General features: G+C 42.8%; 1 protein-coding gene and 1 long non-coding RNA gene across 14 annotated transcripts in view; one reads left to right on the forward strand and one right to left on the reverse strand.

The window, feature by feature from the left end:
* The window catches only part of hppy (MAP4K3-like protein hppy), a 210,819-nt gene that overhangs the window by 61,369 nt on the left and 128,324 nt on the right, over positions 1–21,126 (reverse strand). For 7 of the 13 annotated variants that reach the window (XM_055072865.2, XM_055072866.2, XM_055072864.2 and 4 more), the window contains exons 12-13: positions 16,314–16,427; positions 697–744 (exon numbers count right to left, since the gene is read on the reverse strand). The exons of 1 other annotated variant lie outside the window; for it this stretch is intronic. In XM_055072865.2, the coding sequence (XP_054928840.2) occupies positions 697–744; positions 16,314–16,427 (162 nt within the window). The remainder of the gene's footprint in view (positions 1–696; positions 745–16,313; positions 16,428–21,126) is intronic. 5 more of the 13 variants (XM_055072867.2, XM_055072860.2, XM_055072858.2 and 2 more) reach the window with 4 other exon arrangements.
* LOC129385770 (uncharacterized) lies at positions 4,028–14,099 on the forward strand. The gene is made up of 2 exons (XR_008613329.2): positions 4,028–5,127; positions 7,571–14,099. It is a non-coding gene; the product is annotated as an uncharacterized lncRNA (long non-coding RNA).

Below are 21,126 nucleotides of genomic sequence, written 5' to 3' on the forward strand. Positions count from 1 at the left end.
ATGACCATCACCTGTTCTTGCTCCTACTTTTGCAAAGTTGTTACACCTTCATTCAAAGGGCTTATGTCCATGCAAATAGATGTCCTGCCTCCATCTTAATATTCTTTGTCTGCCTCGTGGCCCGTGCATCTTTTTCACCACTTAACAATGTCAATGCATAAAACTCGAAAATAAAGATCCATGCATGATGCTGTGTGAAGCACATGACCCGGGAATGCAGCCATGCTTTGCAGTTCCGTGCAGCAAATTTGTAGCAGCTGGCACAGCCACAAAGTGATGAGTTTGACTGGCATGCAGTGAACAGGAGGTCGAATCTCGATCTACGGCTGTATCCGTTTATTTTTAGCCTGTGGGCGATATCGGTCGCATTTGTAATGCCATACATCAGTTCAAGGTGGGGGAGAGCCCAAAAAGCTATCGCTGCATAAACGTCTCGATAAATGTTTCACGGGTCAGAGCACTGGCGTGAGCAAGCTTCATTGCATGGCTGAAGTGGGCCAGAGGGGCATGTGACAACTGAAAAGACAGGCCACTAGTTAAGAGTTATCGAAAGAAAAATGCAAACCATGACAAAAAAACAGCTGTCGAGCAACAGGTTAGTGCTGTTAGTGACAATAATAAAAAGTAACAAAACCACCAGCCATGTCCAATGTTCCTTTCGCAGGAGAAAAACAGCGGCGTGCAACAACTGCTTACTGTTGTGAGTACTTGAGGTCCTGGTCAGACAACCTCTCAGTGTGACCCCTGCACGAAAGGTCAGCGCACTTTTGAGCACCCTGCTTGCACAAGGGCAGCAGCTGACTGAAACGTCCAACAAGCATCAATGCACAGAGGAAGAAAGAAATTGTAAAAAGCAAATCCATCATAACAACATGGGAAAGAGAAGTGGTCCAACAACAACCTTCCACACTAAACAATTTCACATCCACCGAGAACAGCAAGGACAAATGTTACTGAAAAGAGGAAACACAAGAATCGCAGTGCACGTGAGTAAATCAAGATGGACAACAAGCTACGAACTGCATGACCACACGCACATGATAACGGCCTTGTCAGGCATAAATATGTGGCATCACAAATTTCTTGTAAGAGACATGAAGATCATGAACATACATTGCAGAATGATGCAATGGGTATGTGATGAGCACGAGAGATGAGGCAGTACAAACATTATTACCTCAGTACACACATACACATACACACACCTTAGCAAGAAAACTTTGTCAACTACACTTCTTAGAAAAGTCATTGAAGCATTACTAGAGGAAGCACTTTTAATACATCTTGTTTCCAACCCAACAAATATATGAGCTGCAATTACTATATACAGTGTCCAAAGTGTCCCTGGCCAATCATAACAATTTCTCATGAAGAATTCTGGAGACTTTCATGACCAATGCACTTTGCATTTGAGACTCAAGTACTCTTATTCTAAAAAATGTCTTCCACGCCATTTTTCTCTCATAAAAGCTTCTGGAATTCTTTGGGCTGAAGAGCATCAAGAAGAAATGGTTTGAGATGCGAAAATAAACCAGCCTTTCCAAGAAGGTACTCCCACACCCCTGCACACGTTTGCTGAAGTTTAGGGGGGGCCACATGCCAAGATCCGTGTCCCTTACAAACAGAGATGGTGAAAATCATTTTTTGTGTGAAGCGTGTTTGCACGTTGTGGCACACATCACAACATGACATGCACCTGCACAGATGTTTGCCATAACACAGCGTCTGTCCGCACGTGCAGGAGTTCTTGAATGGCATAATGTTTCTAGAAAGGAATGCATGTGGACTTAGCCTTGCACAAATGCAGACTCTTTAAAAAGGAGGAAACAAGTTCTGGTGCAGATTACAGAAGACTTCAAAGTTAGTCTATAACCAATTCGCTGCAAAGCCGGCGAATCATCGGGCACACCTGCGGCGGCAAAACTGCCGAAGCCAGCGGATTGCCAGGCAGTCGTATTCTGTACTTTTCGAAGCTATCGATGAATGGCAGCAATTGTCGGCTTATCTGAGCATGGCTAGATATGTTACCGACAGATGGAAACATGCACTTTTGTATGTTTTTGGTTGTCGTGTTTTGACAGTGTGGAGTGGCGGAAGAAATGGTGGCCAGTGGCATGCTCTCTCCAAGTGGGAGACATTGGATAAATTCTCTCCGGCAGTGACCACAATAATAGCAAGCCTTGTGATGAAAACACATTCTCTGAATCTTCTTTTGCAGAAGAAAGTGAATCTGACGGTCAGTGCAGCTCGGATTCACCAGAGGATGACGGCCCATGCCAGAGCGCTTCAAACTTTTTCACATAATGAAACAACTGTGACTTCAAAAACTGCACACAGTAAAACCTGAATTGTTCTCAACAGTAAAAAGATTTGTGTTCCATAATTTTCCAACCAAATATTTGACCTAGGTGCTCACGGCACAAAGAAAAATGAGCATATATAGCGTACTACTGCTGCTTTTGGTAACAAAACTCACGATACAGAAGGCCCACGCATTGGTAGCAAATTGATTAAGGAAGTCATTGGCACAGGTGTGTGTGCAACACAATAAGGGTGTGCAAATAGTAGTTTCTGAGACTGAATCAAATACAAATCGTACAGCACCAAGAGCAAATTCAAACGAATGTTGAATACTTTTTCTAATAGTTTATGGATAATGTAAAACATTCTCACCCTTAATAGCAAGCAATTTTCACATCCTGGTATTTCCAACATTAAAAAGTTTATCATTACAATGCAGGTTGCAAGGCATGCTTCCTTTAAAAGCACAAAAGAAGCAATAGGAACAACTAAGCAGTTTGTTCACTAACTCGGGGCTCGGCTCTTCGGAGCGTAAGTGGTCATGTATTACAATATAAAGTTTAGAAAGGCAGCCTCGTGAACCAATTAACACCTGTGTGTACCTTTGAGACCAAATACAGAAGTGTGTGTAATCTATGACGATTGCGGAGCAAAAGTAAAGTACTTTTTCTGTAGTTCGAATGGTAGCCGCAGATGGTGCCATTCCTGCATAAGTAAGTTGCAGTAAAACATTGTGATTTATTCCAGTGAGAAGACACAGGTGCTGAATCTATAAATAGTACCAAATATTACCCACTGCTATGTCTAAGCAAATGTTATTCCGGGTAATCGTGGTTTAGCTGGGAAAAGCTGGCTCCTTGAGTGACCGCTGCATACTCTAGTACATTATTTCCACTGTGGATAGGTTAGAAATGGCTGGTCAGATTGACCACTTTTTCCTATGCCTTCGCAACAATTATCACATTTTTGCTTCGATTTTATGTTTGATGATGCACAGTTGATGACATGACGTGTTCAAAAGCTAACCAAAAAATATTCACATTTTCAAACAGTAGAATATTCAATTCGTTATTCAATGTTTTGTATATCTGCACACCCCTCCCACACTAAATACAAAGGCAGAAGGATCTGTGCAGCTGCCAACACCCTCTTAGGCCTCATGGCTGCCACATTAAGTGAACCAACATGTCAAATGTGTTTCCCCACCACCAAAACTTATTAATGCCTGCTAGGACGACCCTTAGTCAAGTACAAAACACAAAAAACAAGCTGTTTCTTGAATGAAACCCAAAACTACACAAGTACTTATTAGAAGGCTTGCCAAACACAGCACATATAGTGATCGTGGTTTAGACTTCAGCCCTTACCATACATAGTCTCCAGGCTACTGAGACTATATTGTGTCGTCTATCTTAGCGCGATGCCCTATTGTTTCACATGAGAAGTACACACAGAAAACAAGCACAAGGAAGCCTTCCACAGTGACCTCAGCATTTGCACATTCAAATCTGGCCCCAGTCATGCCGTGCTTCTGTGGTGACATAGAAAACAAAATTTGCCCAACTGCTTACAGAGCAGACCGGGTTGTCTAAAGCAACTTAAAACAGGCTCAACTTTTGCCCCATAAAATGTCACGATAACGTTTTACAGGTGAATGCTGCTGCTTGCAATGTTTTGAGGACATATATTTGTCTGTCACCTGAGGCAATAGCAGAGTAGTAAAGTTTTGAAGGCACAGCAGCAAAACTCAGGGTACAAGTTTTGCAGTGAAAATAGGCTTAAGGTGGCACAGGAAGGCTAGTCTGCAAACAACTAGCTTGGAGACAAAGAGATTGCCACAATGTCTGGAAATACGGACAGCAGGATTTTTTACAGGTGCAGTAAAAAACAATAGATCTGGATCGTCATGCTACATGACACTACGCTGCACGTTTATGGAATTCCCTCGAAACTCCCATGAATGCTTATCCAATGCCATAAGAAGTGCACCTATAAAAGACAAATTAAAGAATTAGCCTTCACTAAGCATTCTGGATCGTGAAGTAAATGATGACTGCTTACAACTCCTCACTGTATTGCATGCACTCGTAAATTAGCAGCACTTCTGAGAGCTGGCCAACGAACAATTTACATTGCTTATGTTCTTTAATGCATGTAACATTTTCCACTATTGCATTTAGTAAGCACTTCCCCCCACTGCACCACGATTGCCAGAAAGCCCTCAGGTGTAAGATTGTCACAGACGTGCCCGAAACCAAGCCCAACCTCGAACTACGAGGAGAAACGAAAAACAGCCTCTCACCCCATGCGGCCACCTACCTCCTTCCAGTGTTGTAAGCACAAAGTCAAAACATAGCCAGTTCCAGACACCCGCGAGCCAGACAAAGTGTGCACCCATTCGTTGCTCCATTGATGCCTCGCAGTTAACCTTTAAGCATGTGCTTGCAAGACAACGAGTATAACATTCTCCCCTGCCACTCCTGAACCCGTGCATTGTGAGCTGCACACATTTCCACACTGACTCTCACATGCATCAATTAAGAGCTTTCCTTCACTGTTTTCATACTTCCTAAATATGCAGTAATGTTTCTGCAGTAGACTGAGGAATGCACATTTGAGGCCACTGATGCAAAACAAAAGAAAGCGCACGAGAAATAAAATGAGAAGAAAAAAAAAAGCAGATGCCACGCTAACAACAAATACATAGGATGCGAACACAAAAGATGAACAGCTGCGCAGTTGTGCTGTAAGGGCAGACAGATCACAGCGCAGCTGCGGTTCGTGCCTGGCAGCAGGCGCCGCCGCCGACAACAGACGACACAAAAGGTAGGTGAAAAAAAAACACACACATCAATACGTGGGATGACAACAGCTATTCTTTAAGCTCATGAGAAAGATGAACACGTTAGCTATAGTGCAGCAATATGTGCTTCTATAACATTCTCTGTGTACAAACATACCCGACAAAAGATTACTGCCCCGTGAAATAAAAATACCGTTTTACATGCTTTCTGCTTTGGACGTAAATTACAAACTAGTGAGATTGTTACGAAATTACGAGCTCTATTAATTGAACTGTTCTCAGAAGTTGGCTTCATTGTTTTTTCATTGAGTAGAAAAGAGAAATTTCTAAACTTCAGCCTCACTCATTCATTGCCAAAAGGTTGCCTCTAAAACAACACTGGTGGGATGAAAGGTATTATATGTAGCAGCACTAGAAAGTTAATTTCAAGATGCCGCTGATGCACTAAAACAGTCACTGCTGAAGTGCTCTAAGAAGAGCTGCTGAAGCACCATCATAGTAACAGAGAGTTCTAGCGAGTCCATGTACATATTACCCTTTGCGAAATACCGGGTTACCAAAAACGTAGACGGCAGTAACAACACTGGTTGGAACACCCTGCGACACATTCTCCATCCAAAACTCTTTAGAAATGCTTTTGTGTTACATCCATGTTTTCGGCTGAAGAAAAATGTTAATAAAGAGAAAAAAAGACATCTACCCAATCGTAGCAATTGCTACGATTGGGTAGATGTCTCATTTTACCTTTATTAATCACTTCTCTCTATATACCTTGCGGGTTTCCACAGAACTATTACGTTAAAGAAAAAAGTGTACCACGTGTCAATGACTCTGTCACTGCTGAAACTTGCAACTAAGTACAACACCTGCAACTAAGTAAAATGTGCTTGGTTCCCTGCAATAATAACAGTACTGTGTCCCCTCTGGTTAAACTCTGCGCAGCAAGGTGGCACCACCAGCGCGGCTGCACGTGTCTACATCTTTGGTAACACAGTACTTCACGAAGGGTAGTATGTATGCCAATAAGCTAATACTCTAGGTAACAGTAACAAGCAGCAAATTTCTCCGACCTTCAGCACGAGTAGAAAATCAAAACACAAATTTGTCATCCTAGCAAAAACCGTACAGCACTGGCATGCCTGTCACACACAGACTGTTCTGATACACAAAAGAGAGGTGACCCAAGAAACATCTACAGTGCCAACTATTGCCAATATGCCTGCAAAGCACCCTAGATGATACCCCGCTATGTAATCTCCTCAGAGCTCCAATCACAGAAGCTGGTCACCCCAACAAGTAAGCATACAGTACTACAACAAAGGCTAGATACGATAACAGTTTATACAAAAGAAAGACGCCACATTTACATAAAACAGGTTTGACATTATGGATGGACTACACGGGAATGTGCATTCAGACACAAACAACACAACAACGGCAATGGGCCCGGGCTACAGCACGAGTAGATATGTGCATGGCCACACACAAACACACTGCTTCCATTCTACACAAAGGGCAAACGCAGCACACAGCTCAAAACACACGCGAACGAAAACACAACACAGAGAAATTATGCCTTAGAGAGTAACTGAGTCATACTTAAACAATAAAATCCTGTAACATTGGCATTCAGCTGAGAGCAGCAAAAACCTTTCAAAAGATTCCAACATTCTCTTTTACAAGTCTCCCATCAGCCAGCGTATTTCCATGACACTTAGTTTTCTGTTTATTATGCCACCCCTGCTTTGTCTCCGGACTGCAGTTGTTCTAAATAAAAAAAATAAAAAACAACAAAAATTGCCTATTCAAGAACAGCACCTATTTAAGATGAAAACAAAATAAAATAGAACAGCCTTAAATCTTTAAAAGAAGAGATTCTTCTGCACCTACCTTTTCCAGCTGTCACCATTCCCTACGGACCTAGGAAAAGCTTCAATATTAACTTCAATCTGAATTGTAATTTATGTATATTGCACCTCTGCTGTAATGCAGATCACATAAGGTTAACAAGAGACTGAAAAAAAACTATTATTTTTGGCTATGCAAGTCCATTTCCACGCTGCTTCCGTTTCGTCATCTTTAGATAATATGCCCCCCTTCCAACTCTAAACGGCAATCCAACTAAACCAAGCTGCACAACTTAGATACGAGCACTAAGGAATATCCAATAACAGCCATCCCTGGGTCACAGGACCGTACCCATAATTGTATTTTTGGGACTTGAATCTTAAGTGAAAGAAGCACTGCGACTCTCAATTTCAACAACCAAAAAGATTTACCAGAAACTATACAGGCTTTAATTTAGCACACAAACTACAGAGGCTGTGGCCACAGTTCTCTCGTGTACTTTCAAGAATCAGTGCCGCTACAGTTCACAGCATATTTTCGATCCTGCTTTCACTTTTTGCCTCAGATGTACGCTTTTGAATTTTATAATTCTTTAAAAAGTTACACTTTTTCTTTTAGATGCCCAGATGGAGGTACCATACGGAAGTGACAATAGAGCAGCTCTATAAAGAGAAACTCCATGCTACTAAAATTATCTGAGAGTCTTGACTCCGAAGCACGACCATCTAAGACTGTGCGAAAAAGCTAGAAATGAGTGCATCTGCAATGACAGCATGCAAAACGTATTGGAAGACCAAAGTCTGCAACAGCGTTGCACGTTGTTAACATGATCCTGGAAAAAATTAATTACAGCTCACGACGACCTACGTGTCAAGTTCCACAAAATGAAGGAACTTCCGACTATTCTGTCAGAATTGGAAAAAAGCTGCTCTGTTCCCTTACAAGGTTCAGAAAGTTTGTGGACTGACTGAGCACGAGGGACCAGAGTAGCTTAAGTTCTTCAGTAGCGCAGCAAGTCACCAAAGCATTTTTTCTACAGGCAAGGCCGTTATCACCAATGACCACTTCATAAACGCCGAAAACGATAGCCTATTGGTTACAACCAGTGATGCTTTCCTTGCAGCGAGCCCTTTTACATCTGTCTAAGGCAGACAAGCCCATCGGCAGCGTTTTCTTTTTCTTTTCACACAACTTCTGAGATTTTCTCGCCAACCATTTATTTAGCATTTTTTTGTAAAGGTAGCCATAAAACAGCCTTTAAATCTTGAAAAGCTTGTTTTCAACGAGGCTCCAGAGATGTTGAGAAGGTGTTCATGCAGTTTGTTTTGACATCAATTAGTGATATTGTATTTAAAACTGACCCCAATTTTCCCAGACAGTTTGTCTCTTTTTCATGGGTCGGTACATGCATGGTACCTAACTATACCAAAACAAATATTCTTGCTGTAAATATATGTGTCTCCGTTTGACTATTAATTGTTTGATTTGATGTTCCATACTTACTATTCGTATTCTAAAATGTTGACATTTGGCTACCTCTAACTTTAACACAAAAGAAAATACAGCATGCAGTATGCTAACGAGGACCTGTGAGTTGGAGCCATTTTTGTAGCAGCAGAATTTTCTCATTTTGGAGGAGTGTGGAAGAGCAAGTTGCATTTTAAATGCTTTTAACCACTTAAAATTTATTACGCAGCCCTTTTGAGGAAGGAACTAAGTAAAACACTTCCAGTTAAAGCAGACCTCATGGAGAAAATGTTCTCAAGTAGAAGTAGTAGCACTCAACATTACTTCATCCCAATAATGCCAAAAATGGGGAAAACCAGCTGTACAATTGAAGGTTGTAGATCAACCTCCCCAGCCATTTTCTCAACAGAAATAAATAAACAGAAGATACTGACTCAAAGAACATAAATATATTTTTAAAGAATAACACTTTCAATGTACATACCATGTGGCTATGAACATGCAGAACTCGTGCCCCAAACCTATCAGATTTGTGGCCCTAATAAAATATTGGACTTAATATCGCTTAGCCTTCACATAAGGCTTCCCATGTAGAACTTCCACCACAAAGTTCTGATGTTGCTGCAGCTTTTGTTTTACATCTCCAAGCTTAGTCGTGCTCAGCCAGAAGCATTTGGCCACCTTCGGTCTCCTCGATGGAAGGAGCGCAATGTCAATCAGCTAGCCTCCCTCGGGGGAGCATATGTTTGATGGCTCTAGGGAACGATTAGGCTCCCACAGTCGCCGGACTATTTAAGAGGTGGGAAACTACCGCTTGCCTATCATATGGAGAGGGCCTATTTCTCCTTCATATTTGTTTTACGACTAGAATCACCACGTGACACTCTCTTCTGGTTTCTTCCTTCCTCCATGGTGCGTACGGAGCTGCTGGCAACATTGAGCAAAAGCTGGGCAACACTGTCAATGGCCCGTAAAAAAGGAATGGCTGCAAGCAACATCAGCAGCAGCAGTTCTGTGTAGCATGGCAGAGCTGGGTTGTGCAAGCCACCAGAGAGCTAGAACAGGTTGCACATCACATTGAGAAGGGAGGAAGGTTTTTACATCATTCACCATTAATACAGTAAACCCCGTTACCTGGAAGCTGTAAAAAAAATGGTAAAAATCCTAGATAAGCAGGGTTTCGAGATAAACGGAGTCATGAAAATAAATACCGCTGGACGTGCACATACCACATGGAGCCTTTCCAAAATGCTGCCGGTAATAATTTAGGCCCCTTTCGTGTGCATTGGGAATGGAGATGTCGCCATCTACGGACAAGGGCGTTATGTCCCTGTGCCAAGACAGTGTGCTTGGGATGGAGTTGGGACGACTGACCGCAATGGAATACTTGAAGCCTGTCATCCGAGCATAACTGCTTCCAGATATCTAAAAACATGATGCTGCTACTTACTGCATTGTAATGAATTTCAGACAAGTTTACTTCAAAAACCGAAACTGAACTGCGGTAGAACACAATGAAGTGATATGCCTCTAGCAGACGCCCACAAGTGACGCGACATTCGTGCTTCTCCTTTGCACGAGCATGAAGCAAGCATCCTTATCGAGCTGCGATCTCACTGAAATGCTGTGGGCTCACATGATGATTTCTTTAGGGCGCCCCGTGTGGGCTGATTATGCCTGCTCAAAAGGGCCGATCACCTTGCGGTCACTACTAGTACGCCGTGACCACATTAATGCATCAATGAGAATGTCCTAAATGAGGGATAAAAAAAAATTTTCCCACTCCCAGCTCACTGCTGCTGTACGAAGCCATAACAATGTGATAGAGAGCCGCCAACAAGTGTGGTGATAGATAAAAAGAAGGGGGAAATATAAGTGGAAACCACGGCGCGGCTTCAGGCTCGGTTAGTGACTTGCCGCCGCGTGAAAAGCGAGTGCAAGCGATGCTGCCAACGGTGCCCCGTTGTCTTTTCCCTAGTATTCTTGAAGTCGAGATTTTGACATATCTGGAGTACTGTGCAAAAGCTTTTCGAGACAAGCGATAAAAAGCACATGGATTGACACCAAGGTCAGAAAGAAAGTTCAACTTAACCAATATTTCGGGATATCAAGAGTTCGAGTTAACGAGGGTTACTGTAATTTCGTGATCCCATCGTCTAGCGAAGCACAGCTACAAAGAAATTGGGATTTTGGGCAGCAAGAGGAGGATTAACAGAAATGCATGGCACAGAGCTGGTCAGGCTTCGCAGGGCTTGTGACGGCGACGGTGCAGTTACCGGCAGTAGATGCCGTATCGAATTCAGAGACTTGCTTTGGCACAGTTTGCCGCAATTCAGGTTGACTTTATCAGGATGGCACAGTAAATCCCGTTTGGTGCAGTTTGGCACTACAGGCGCAGGAGTGGAATAACCGACCGAGTCCAATTCCACTTGATTTTGCTAGAGAAAGCTCAACTTCAGTGACGGCACTACCTCTCCCTACCCCTCCGACAGTGTCTATTTGGTGGTCGGAGGGGCGGCTCTGACTCTTTGAGGGCGACAGCACCTGCTAGAGCTCAGCTTCCAAGACTGCCACAGCTGTACAGGAGTGCATCCAGATGCGCTGGCATACAGACAATATATCTTCAGCTGTTCTCTTTGTTTTTATTTGAGATAAAGATAGTCCCTGTATACTGCTGGCACAGCTACTCCTTTTTTCCTTGTTGAATAATAGAAGTAAAGGAACATAAAGTGAAGAAAAATATATCAAATCTTGCTCTAGCTAATACTTAAAAACATCGCAGAAAGAAAATGTACTAACATAATGGCGGAAGTCTCTCACGAAAAGTTGAAGCTGAAACAGGGCCTGCAGATGACGGACATAAGCGAGTATGTTTTCACGCAGATGCACGAAGACTCATACAATTACTCACGGTGCTGTGCCAGTCAAAATTCAGCACTTGTGCCAGTATTCTCAAAGAAGTGACGAAGTGTGCTCACTGCTTTGCAACGCTATGCAGTCGGCAACAACCTAAGAAATCAGGTGGCATCTGTATTTCTAATGCCTGCACACTCCGAAACCTGCTGTATACAATGACTGAAAGTGGAGCAAGTCGATAAGGATGCATGTTACTCCAAGGCAGGGATGCACAAAGAAATAAGAAAGGCCGTGGCATTTGTGTTGTACTTTGCATTCCTTCTCGTGCCTGTGCTTGCACCCGTGTTTGCATGCCTTACATTCAGCAACGTGCATCTCGTATGCACTCGAGCAAGGGCAGCACTTTTTCTTCTTTTTTTTTCCACAATCTCACCAATGTGTGGCCCTTATGAGAAGGCATGTCATTTCGGTCCAATTTTTTTCAGCTGTGCACAATCTACATGATCCCTGCGTACGAAAAGAGCAAACAATATTGTTTTCACAATGCATTTATTTCTTCCCACGTGCACATCACGCACCGGGTGCCCATGAAAGACACAAGCTACAGCGGCAATTTTTCATTCATTTTTTATTTATTTTTTTCAAATTTTGTGTTGCGAAGTTGAAGATGCGGCTCTTACACGAGTGTGGTCCTTACTCGAGTGTATATGGTAGCTCCTGAGAAACGCTCACACTTAAAGAAGTTCATCTCTGTCGTGACATAATGGAAATGAGTAGACGGTATTGGCCTGGGGCAGTTTTACATCAATTCTCTTTAAAAAGAATGGCTTTATCTTTGCCATTGCATTCTCAAGCTGTCACTGGCTATACTTTTGACCCTTCCATTTTTTTTTTAATACAGAAGAAAGTAAGAAATGCCTTTATTTGCGATTTCTCTCAGCAGGCATGTGTTGACACAGAGCAGATCCCGGGAAACTGAAGCACCGAGACCTTTTATTTTAGCTTGACATATTATTTGCCTCTAGCGTATCTGTAATTTATTTTTACTACACGAGTGTCAGGAGCACCTAGGTAGCACTTGAGATATGTAAGAGAGATACACTATTTTATTATAAAAGTAGTACCAACAGGAATATTTGGTGTTGCATTTTTTCCACCTTGATAGGTAAGTGGCCACTCCGTAAACATAGTATGAAGCATTGTTTCACAAACGTGCAACAAATAATTAAACCATATCTCTTTGCAGCCAATTAAAAATGTACACGAGGCATCTTACTTTCTACACCCCAGAAATCGTAGGTGCTGGTCACATGTTACCACGGACCACTGATATGTGCATCAGTCAGCCCAGCACAGTGGTGACAAGTTCAAGTTTATTGTTATTGCATGTACAAGAAATGGGCTTACATATTATATACAGCATCAGGAGGTCCCAGAGTGAAAAACTCTGTGACCTCCTGAAACTCTCAGCCACCACATATGCCAGTGTCAATTTCCATGACGTAGCAATGACTTGGGCCTTGAAGCCCCAAGTCACACTGCACTCAATGCACATTTGAATAAGTTGCACTGAAATAAGTCGTAACTAATCATTTGCTGCAGCCTCAAGGAATTGGAATGTCATACTGTTATTTATGGAAGTACAGCTGTTCACCAAAAAAAATTTAAAAATCAAGACAAAGGACTCCTCTTAGCTAGTAGCCATCTTGTTTCCAGTTTGAGACACAAAAAGTCTGGAAGTACGCAGCAAAAGTCCGAATCAATATCTGCCACGTGTCGCCTTATAATTGTGCCTTGCAGGAGCCCAGTGTGCCTATTTTGCAATACTTGAGGTACACGGAACAGACAACAGGGGCACATCGCACACTCTGCGAAATCGCAGACAGTCGCTGCTTTGAAAGCATGGCTGAGCAGTGCAGCACAGAAACAGAGTCACAGAAAGCTGGAGTCGGAGCAAATAATTGCTGATGTGGGAAGTGCAGGGGCATAGACTGCCACCAGCAGATGATGCTGAAGTGGCACTAGAACTGCACGGTATGTAAATAATAATAATAATAATAATAATAATAATAATAATAATAATAATGTTGCCAAGAAGCGTCGACAGGGGTAAGGACGACAAAGTCAAATTAGAAGTGCAAAAATAGAAAGAACCTTCATTTGTAAGCTCGGTAAAAGGCTCTAAGACAGGGTGAACAAAGCTGCATAATGATTGGTAGGGCAAGAGAAAAACAAAAGCAAGCAGCAACATTTCATTTGCCAGCTTGCTTAAACTGCTATGTGAGGATGTCAAAAAATAAAAAGCCAGTCACAAGCTAGGTTACTACGACACAACCTCAAAGACATGTCAAGCAAACTACCACAAAAACTACATGAACTCAGAAATGCCAGAACACCAAGCTAGTAAACAAAGAGAGAGTGAGAGAGAGAAGTGCAGTAAATACCCATGCAAGGGAGCGAAGACAAGCAGACAAGGAATGTGTCCGAAACCACACAGAGCGAAAGGAAAGTTCCAAGTTGTTTGTAAGACTTGGAGAGTGACTTGTTCTGCCTTCATCCAATGCAAGCTGATGGCACTGAATGTAGTGATGTTGAGTAGTCAGTAAAGTACAATTGCTTTAAGCTGATCCCAACTGTTGCATTACAACCTTTATAGACTCTGTTACATCTAAATGGACAGCTGGCACCTTTTTTCGAACAAAAGACACAGAGCTTGCATGTATCTCATGACCAGTCCCGACATCATACTACACACCACGCCCCTTCAACTATCATTACTCTAACTTTGCTAGTGAGGATCCGCCAGAAAGCACCATTGATGAAAGTTGTATGAATTAAGTGTCATGATAAGGTTTCATTCCTATTTCGAAGATTCAATAGCCGAGCTGAGTAAGTATTCAATACCATCATAAATTGGTGACACAAGACAACTCACAGGGTATCTACTGTTTTCATCGAGTGCTGGCAAGAACACGATACATGCTGAAACATCAAAGACAAAGCTTGTCTGTTGTGTGCTTAACATTTAGTGCCTGTCTCGGGATGTAATCTTAGTCATACTAACATTAGCAACTTCATACCGCATCCCTACCCGAACATATGAAGGAAAGCTGCACATGGAGTATCAGATGGCTGCACGTGTGAACACATGGGAACAAGGGCCATGGAACACATGCGGAATGTGTGGGTGAAAAAAAAATACTCATCAGAGGCTATAAACAGGGTTGCCTATCTACCGTGCAAACAGGTGCACGCGCATCCTTCAATGAAAACAAAAACATGCGAAACAATGAAATAAAACAAAACACAGAAGCTGGAAAGTGGACAAGAGTAATGAAAAAAATTACAGACCAAATTAGTGGTCAGCAAGTTGCATGAACTGTTTCTGTGCAAAGAAGTAAAGCTGTGTAAGCACTTTTTGAATGTTAGTGTTAGCACAACAGGATGCTTTTTAACCGTGTACATTCTCTGGAAGTACTTTTCCAAAATCCCGACTGGAAGGTACTAATTATTCTTGGTCAGAATTTCTTTATTACATGCAAACGGCAATTGTGTGCTTTATATCCATAAAGCGGGTGCAAGGTTTTATCAATGAAAAAAAAAAAACATTATTGAAAACGCCCCATCCCCAAAACTTTCATAGCACCGAAGCATGCTACCCCACTATGTATTTCGCCATCATATTATGGTTTGGATAGCTCCATCCCATGCAGTTCCATCACAAGGTCAGAGCCATCAAAAGCTGCTGCAGAGTTCAGCTGCACTGCTGCTGCTATCCGAAGAGGAAAGCTCGTGCAGTGAATTGCATGAGATGCACATGAGCCAAGGGATAAGTTAATCTGCCTAACAGTGCCCACATTCATTACACTGATGATTTAAATAAGACTCATTACATCTTTCAGCATTTCACTGCTCCCATGAATGACACAAACCTTCTCACTTTGTGTAACTAAGTGAAGCAGCACATTCTGCTACAAAGACATCTAACAATTTCAACCACCTAGATTTCCCTTTTTTTCAGTGCAAGATGTCAGAGAAGTAAAGCAGTACATTTTAAGGATCTCCACTTTCTGCTTTATAAAGCAGCACAAATTGTTTATAACTATAACAAAGGCAACTAACACACACACACACACACATACAGAAGGGGTAAACAAGTTAAACGGAAAACAATCCAACAAAGGAGAGGGTAGGTTGCGAAGACAACCAAATGAAACAAACAAGTAATAGGAAAGGACAAGCTCAGAAACATGAGTGCCAAAGAGACATAACATATGGATGACCGAGAATACAGCAGAGGTAGAAGAATGTAAGCGGGAAAGCCTAGGAGAAGACTGATACTTGAGACAGGCTTGGGTCGCCGCCACGAGATGAACAGTAACACTGACCTCCGCAAACCAAGGACGAGAATTCAATGGCAGCAGGCATCATCAACACGTCGAACGGTGCCACAGACTTCTGGCATATGCAACACCAACGTGCCATTAACCACAGAGGCAAAACGAAACGCACACACAAATCATTACCATCACGCACACACACAAAAGAGCACATGCCAACATGTCTAAAATGGAAACATGCGCTCACATGCCATTAGAGTAAGGAAACTAAATGAAGCCACACAATGCAGCGAGATGCCAAAGGAATGAGAAGGTGTGCAACAGGAAAACCAGAAATGGTGTAAAAAGAGTCGACAAGAGAAGCCACACAAGAGCACGCTTTCAGCACATTTGCACCCAAAAGGGTGTAGGAAGGGTGCATAAAGAACTGTGACACCAAGAGGCCACCAATTAAAAGAGGGTACACAGAGGCAAGGCTGGTGGACGGTATGTGCAAAAAAGCCGACGTTAACAAAGTGGTCTCACGAGCAACCAAGCAAAAACAAGAAATGCAAGTATAACTGTGGGACAGCCAAAAGTAAACAAACGAAAAGGGTAGGGGTGGTGTCTTAGGAGTGAGATGCCGCAGAGAAAAAAGATGACGGATGGCTTAGCACAGCATAGTGTGGCAGTAGTATATATAAGTGACCAGGTAGTACCTGTGCCGCAGCTCCTCGTCCACAATCTCCAGCAGGCTCCTGAGGGCAGCACAAAATTTCGCCTCAGTGTCGTCATCCACGTCGTAAGCAGCCGCAGCCGCAATCGGCCCAGCACTGTCACCAGAGCCATCCACATCCCCACCGCCACCATCATTGGCATCGCCAGCGGCCGAGCAAGCGCAGAAGCCGAGCAGACGACAAGGAGGGGGGGGGAAACAAAAGAGAGAGGAGGAGGACAGAGAGAGAATAAAGAGCAGACAGGGCAAGAAGATAAGCTTGAAACGAAAGAATACGAAGAAGCATACAGGCCACTCGTGACAACCGGCCGCACCTGCCCATCGACACCACAACCAGAGAGCTGCCAACATTTCATAGCGAGGGTGTTTACTTTGAAAGCTCCGATGCCTTCACGTAGCACACGAGGGTTTATTGGGCAGTTGCCTGCTTGCAAGTGAACATAGATACTATGAGGTTATTTCACGGCCATGGTCGTGATTGGTAATGGCTATCATTCCCAGGGCTAATCTTGTACACAAATACAAATATACGAGAAAACAGCCACCAGAGGGTGGCCCTCGTGGCAGAGCTTAATTGGTAAAGCACCATACATGTAATATGGAAGATGTGCATTCGGCAAGCTCCAACTTGCAGCAGGTTATATTTTCAACCACTTTCATATCCCTTTTTCTCATTATTTCTACACTTCAATTAGTGAAGAGAACAGTTAATTTCCTCTATGCTTTCTCTAGCCTTATTATCTGTTCCATTCCTATGTAGCTGTAACCAACAAAAAATCTACCTTCTGCGATTATCCAGTGAAATTATCACATATTGGCAACCTTTTCTGCACGAATAAGCCTAAGCTTGCCAACCTACTTTTATTGAACTGCATGGACAATGATCTCAACTTCTTAAACATGTTCCTTCATAAACCTTTACTACGAGCAACTCAGTACAATTGTCCAAACAAAGAGAAGCTCCAGAAATTATCTTGCGTTCCTGCACATTCAGTCTTCCTCTTTCTCACTGCTCCTCCAATTGAAGCAGGACGCAATTTCCTGGTGATGCGAGGCACTTTTCTGAGAGTTGCCTCTCGGAGAAAAATTCCTGTGGAACCCACACCCATGCATTGCACTCAAATTTCTTACATTTTTGGTGCAGACTGTAAGTGCAAAAAATATGGTGCCTTTGTGGTCACAGTGTAGCACCACACTGACTAAAACACAACGTCCATGCTGACCGTGACAATGTTGCCAGATGCAAGCGCTTTGAGTAAATAAAACGTGTTGCTGGGTTAGTGCACCTTAAAACTAGTACGAAAACAGCAAGCAAGCCTCACAGTGCTCAAATTATGCAACATCAAGATTTCAAACCTTGACTGGTAACTTCCAGCTTTTGGGTTCATAGGTTAGCTAATCGCGTGCAACATATAACACTGCACTCTGAATTCCCAGCACAAACAATTTATCGTCACAACAAATTCACTCCGTACCATGCAAAGTCAGTAGGGATGATTATAACGAACCCTATGCTTTTAAAGTGGGCAAGGTGCGGTCAGTTGTTATACAAGTGTTGCGGTGAAAAAAAAAGAAGAGAAAAGAGCAAAATATCAAGAGAAAGAACACAGGAAAGACCACATGCGAGATGCAAAAGAAAAAGCAATACGAAAAAGTTTAAAAAATAAAAATTGACACTGGAGTGTTATTTGCATAGCCAGCACTATCCACTCCTGTAAGCCAAGTTTTCAAGCCCCAGCCCAACCACAGTAAGACCCGAGTAGCACGGTCGGACAAGACGGCTATGGCTTTAATTTGCAGTCACATATCAGACAGGTAGCATATAACTTGTAGTTTGAAGCTAGCAACTAAAGTCAAGACAAGCCCTGTGTCGAGAACATGTGTGAAGGTATAGCATTAAGACGTTGCAAAGTGAAAAGCGTGCTCAGGACATTTTCACTGCAGTAACAGAGGCACAGAAAAGGTATTCTGTAGTATAGCTGCCGAAGGCCTCGGTTGCTTGATATTCATTATCCGCAAAAAGCTATAAGCACTCTATTAAATGGACACTATAGAGAAAGTTAAAACAGACTAGCCTGGTAGACTGTTATTCTGAAGCTGCACTTGCACTAGCTAGAATACAGAAGTATTGGTTATTAGAAGAAAAAAAAAAAGATGGACCATTTTCAATTTTTAATTTCATGGTCAAACAATGGCACCTACAATGCTGTGGGTTCATTAATAATTGCACAGATTTTACATTCTGGATCCTTTAATTCGCATGAAGTCTTAATTTGAGTTATCACTTATTTTAAAATGCAATGAAATCTTTCTTTCAATGAGTGCACAATTAACGAGCATCGAGTAGATGCTGTCAAAACCTACATAATCGCAACTTACTGCAGAAACTCATGGGTGGCCTTACCAGCAGCTGGCTCTAATCTTTTAATACTTTGTGCCCTGCCAAACTTCAGCTCACGCTACAACTACTTTGCAATCTGAAGACTGTCACGAGAAAATGGAACAGACACCTCCCCCCCTCCCCTCAGTATGTTCTAAATGACAATTAAATCAAAACAGTCACTGTTCATTCTAGTTTAAGGCATACTCATATGCCTGAAAGACATCAACAAGTAGAAACCACGCTTTTGCTAGATGATGCAAAAATGGAGGTAAAAATTCAGGCATAGCTCCTCTACGATGACTATCCAAGTGTGCATAGCATTCTTTCGAGGCGAAAATCAATTCGTCGAAATTTTAAACGATTTGTTTTTTTTTCGTTGAAGAGCACCGTCAACGAGGTTAGCCCACATTCTTAGACTGCACTACCATCAGAATGGGTCTGCATTTTCAGACTGCACTATCTGCAGGATGAGCCCAAAAAAATGGTTAGATAGATAGCCGAAATAAAATTGGTCTGACAATGCCAAGAATGCGATTTGCATCGTTAAACACTGAAAGGGGAGGGGTTTACATCGGTACTTTAGGGCACCTATGCATCTACCTTAATATTTCTGTGGTGTACCCTTCAATAAAGCATGCAGCTCATGAGAAAAGCAGTTGAAAGTGAAGAAGAGGCTCCAGCTGAATGCCCCTGCAGCCCACTTTGCTCAAAGATGATGTAGTTAGTACCACTAGACCATCGCGTCGTAGCTTTCCATGCTTCAGATGCGACTGTAATGCCAACGCCTCTGCCAGAGCGCAGCTAGCCTAGCCGTGAAGTGACAAAGATACCACAGGTGGCACTGTGGTTCTCGTTCAGCTAGGTCCCGAACGGAAACGAGGGTCTTGTCCTGCTGCCTGTCATATCACATCGAGAGTTCTGTGTTCACACGCCCGATTCCATTCCTGCTTGACAAGTGAACGAACCGAGCAGTAAGTTGTCCATCTAAGACAGTCTACCAACAACTGCATGTCCATTTGTGCCTGCTATTCAATATTGAAGAATACGACGCCTGTCGCAAAACAAGAACTTTTGGTTAAGAGTAGAACATTAATTCAAACCATACACAGAGGAAATGAAAAAACATGGCACACTACTGTGAGCAATGCATGCATTTAAAACCCGCACAAACTTCAAGACTGTTAAGTGCGGGCACATTTTGTTAGCAGGTTTGGTTATACTGCATTAAAGACCAAATCCAACAAGCACAGCATTTAATTATTAGTGCCTCGATTCCATGACAGTGCGAGTAAAGAAGTTCTCAGCCTTTCATCTCAGTCCAAGACACTTACAGTAAAAGTAGACTGCTTAATATCTTGCCTAACTGCTACTTTTTGGTGCTATATTAACACACAAATATCAAGATGGGTATCCGTACTTATACTGCACTCCTAAAAACTGTACACCCTTTAGAGTGTAATTCCTCCACGTCACAATTTTCATCACTCGTCTGCATTTCCTTCCTTTAATGCTGCAAGACCAGTACTTTCCTGCCTGGGACGCCATGGAGTTCTGCGGGTTGCACGGAGTTCATGACAGGAAAGTACCAGATCTTAAGAGAAATGCATATGAGGTCGATAACTAACTTTAATTACACTTTAAAAGGTGTAAAGTATTTAAAAGTGTAGGGTGCCAGTATACCAATGCCAAGCAGAGTGTTGGTACTACCATTAGTATTTCATTATAAGTGGAAGTGGCGTGTACCACCATGTTGTGCACATGCCACTGATACTGAAATATTGTGCACTTCATGTTGTTCACATCAATGATGCACTCAAAGACAACAGCTTCACACACTGCGCTAGGCCAGCACAGAGAAAGACGAAGAGTGGAGCAGGGAAAACACGTGAAGCCAGGGAGGCAGTGAACAGAGGGCAACAGCACACTGCAACAGCATGTCGACGGCACGAATTATGACAACACAATATCAAAGCACAACTCTAGGCTGCACTAAAGAAAGGAATTTTGACACCCTCTGTGCTCTCCAGAGAGAACACTGCTCAGGACAGTAGAAAGTCAAAATGAAGCTCGTTCATGCGTAGGCTTCGTCCATTACGCGATAGCTGCGAGTGGCTACAGACAACATTGAACAAGCAATGGGCTGTACATACTATCAGCGAATTAATGGTACGTTCGACTGGTTCCCACTGTGCTCTGACTCAGTTTGCAGCTATGTGGAGCCAGGCCCTCTCAAGATCGTAACAAGAGAATGCCTGCCCCGAGTCAAATGTTCAGCTGCTCCCAGAGCAATCAGAGAAGCCATGTGACTAGAGTTCAGGGGGACCTCGGTTGTGCTCCCAGCTTAAAGGCTCTGAGCACTCTGAGCCTTTAAGTCTCCGAGTCTCTGAGCACTCTGCGCTGGATTGCTGTACTC

Source organism: Dermacentor andersoni, chromosome 7, assembly GCF_023375885.2.
Source record: "Dermacentor andersoni chromosome 7, qqDerAnde1_hic_scaffold, whole genome shotgun sequence".
Classification (NCBI taxonomy): domain Eukaryota; kingdom Metazoa; phylum Arthropoda; class Arachnida; order Ixodida; family Ixodidae; genus Dermacentor; species Dermacentor andersoni.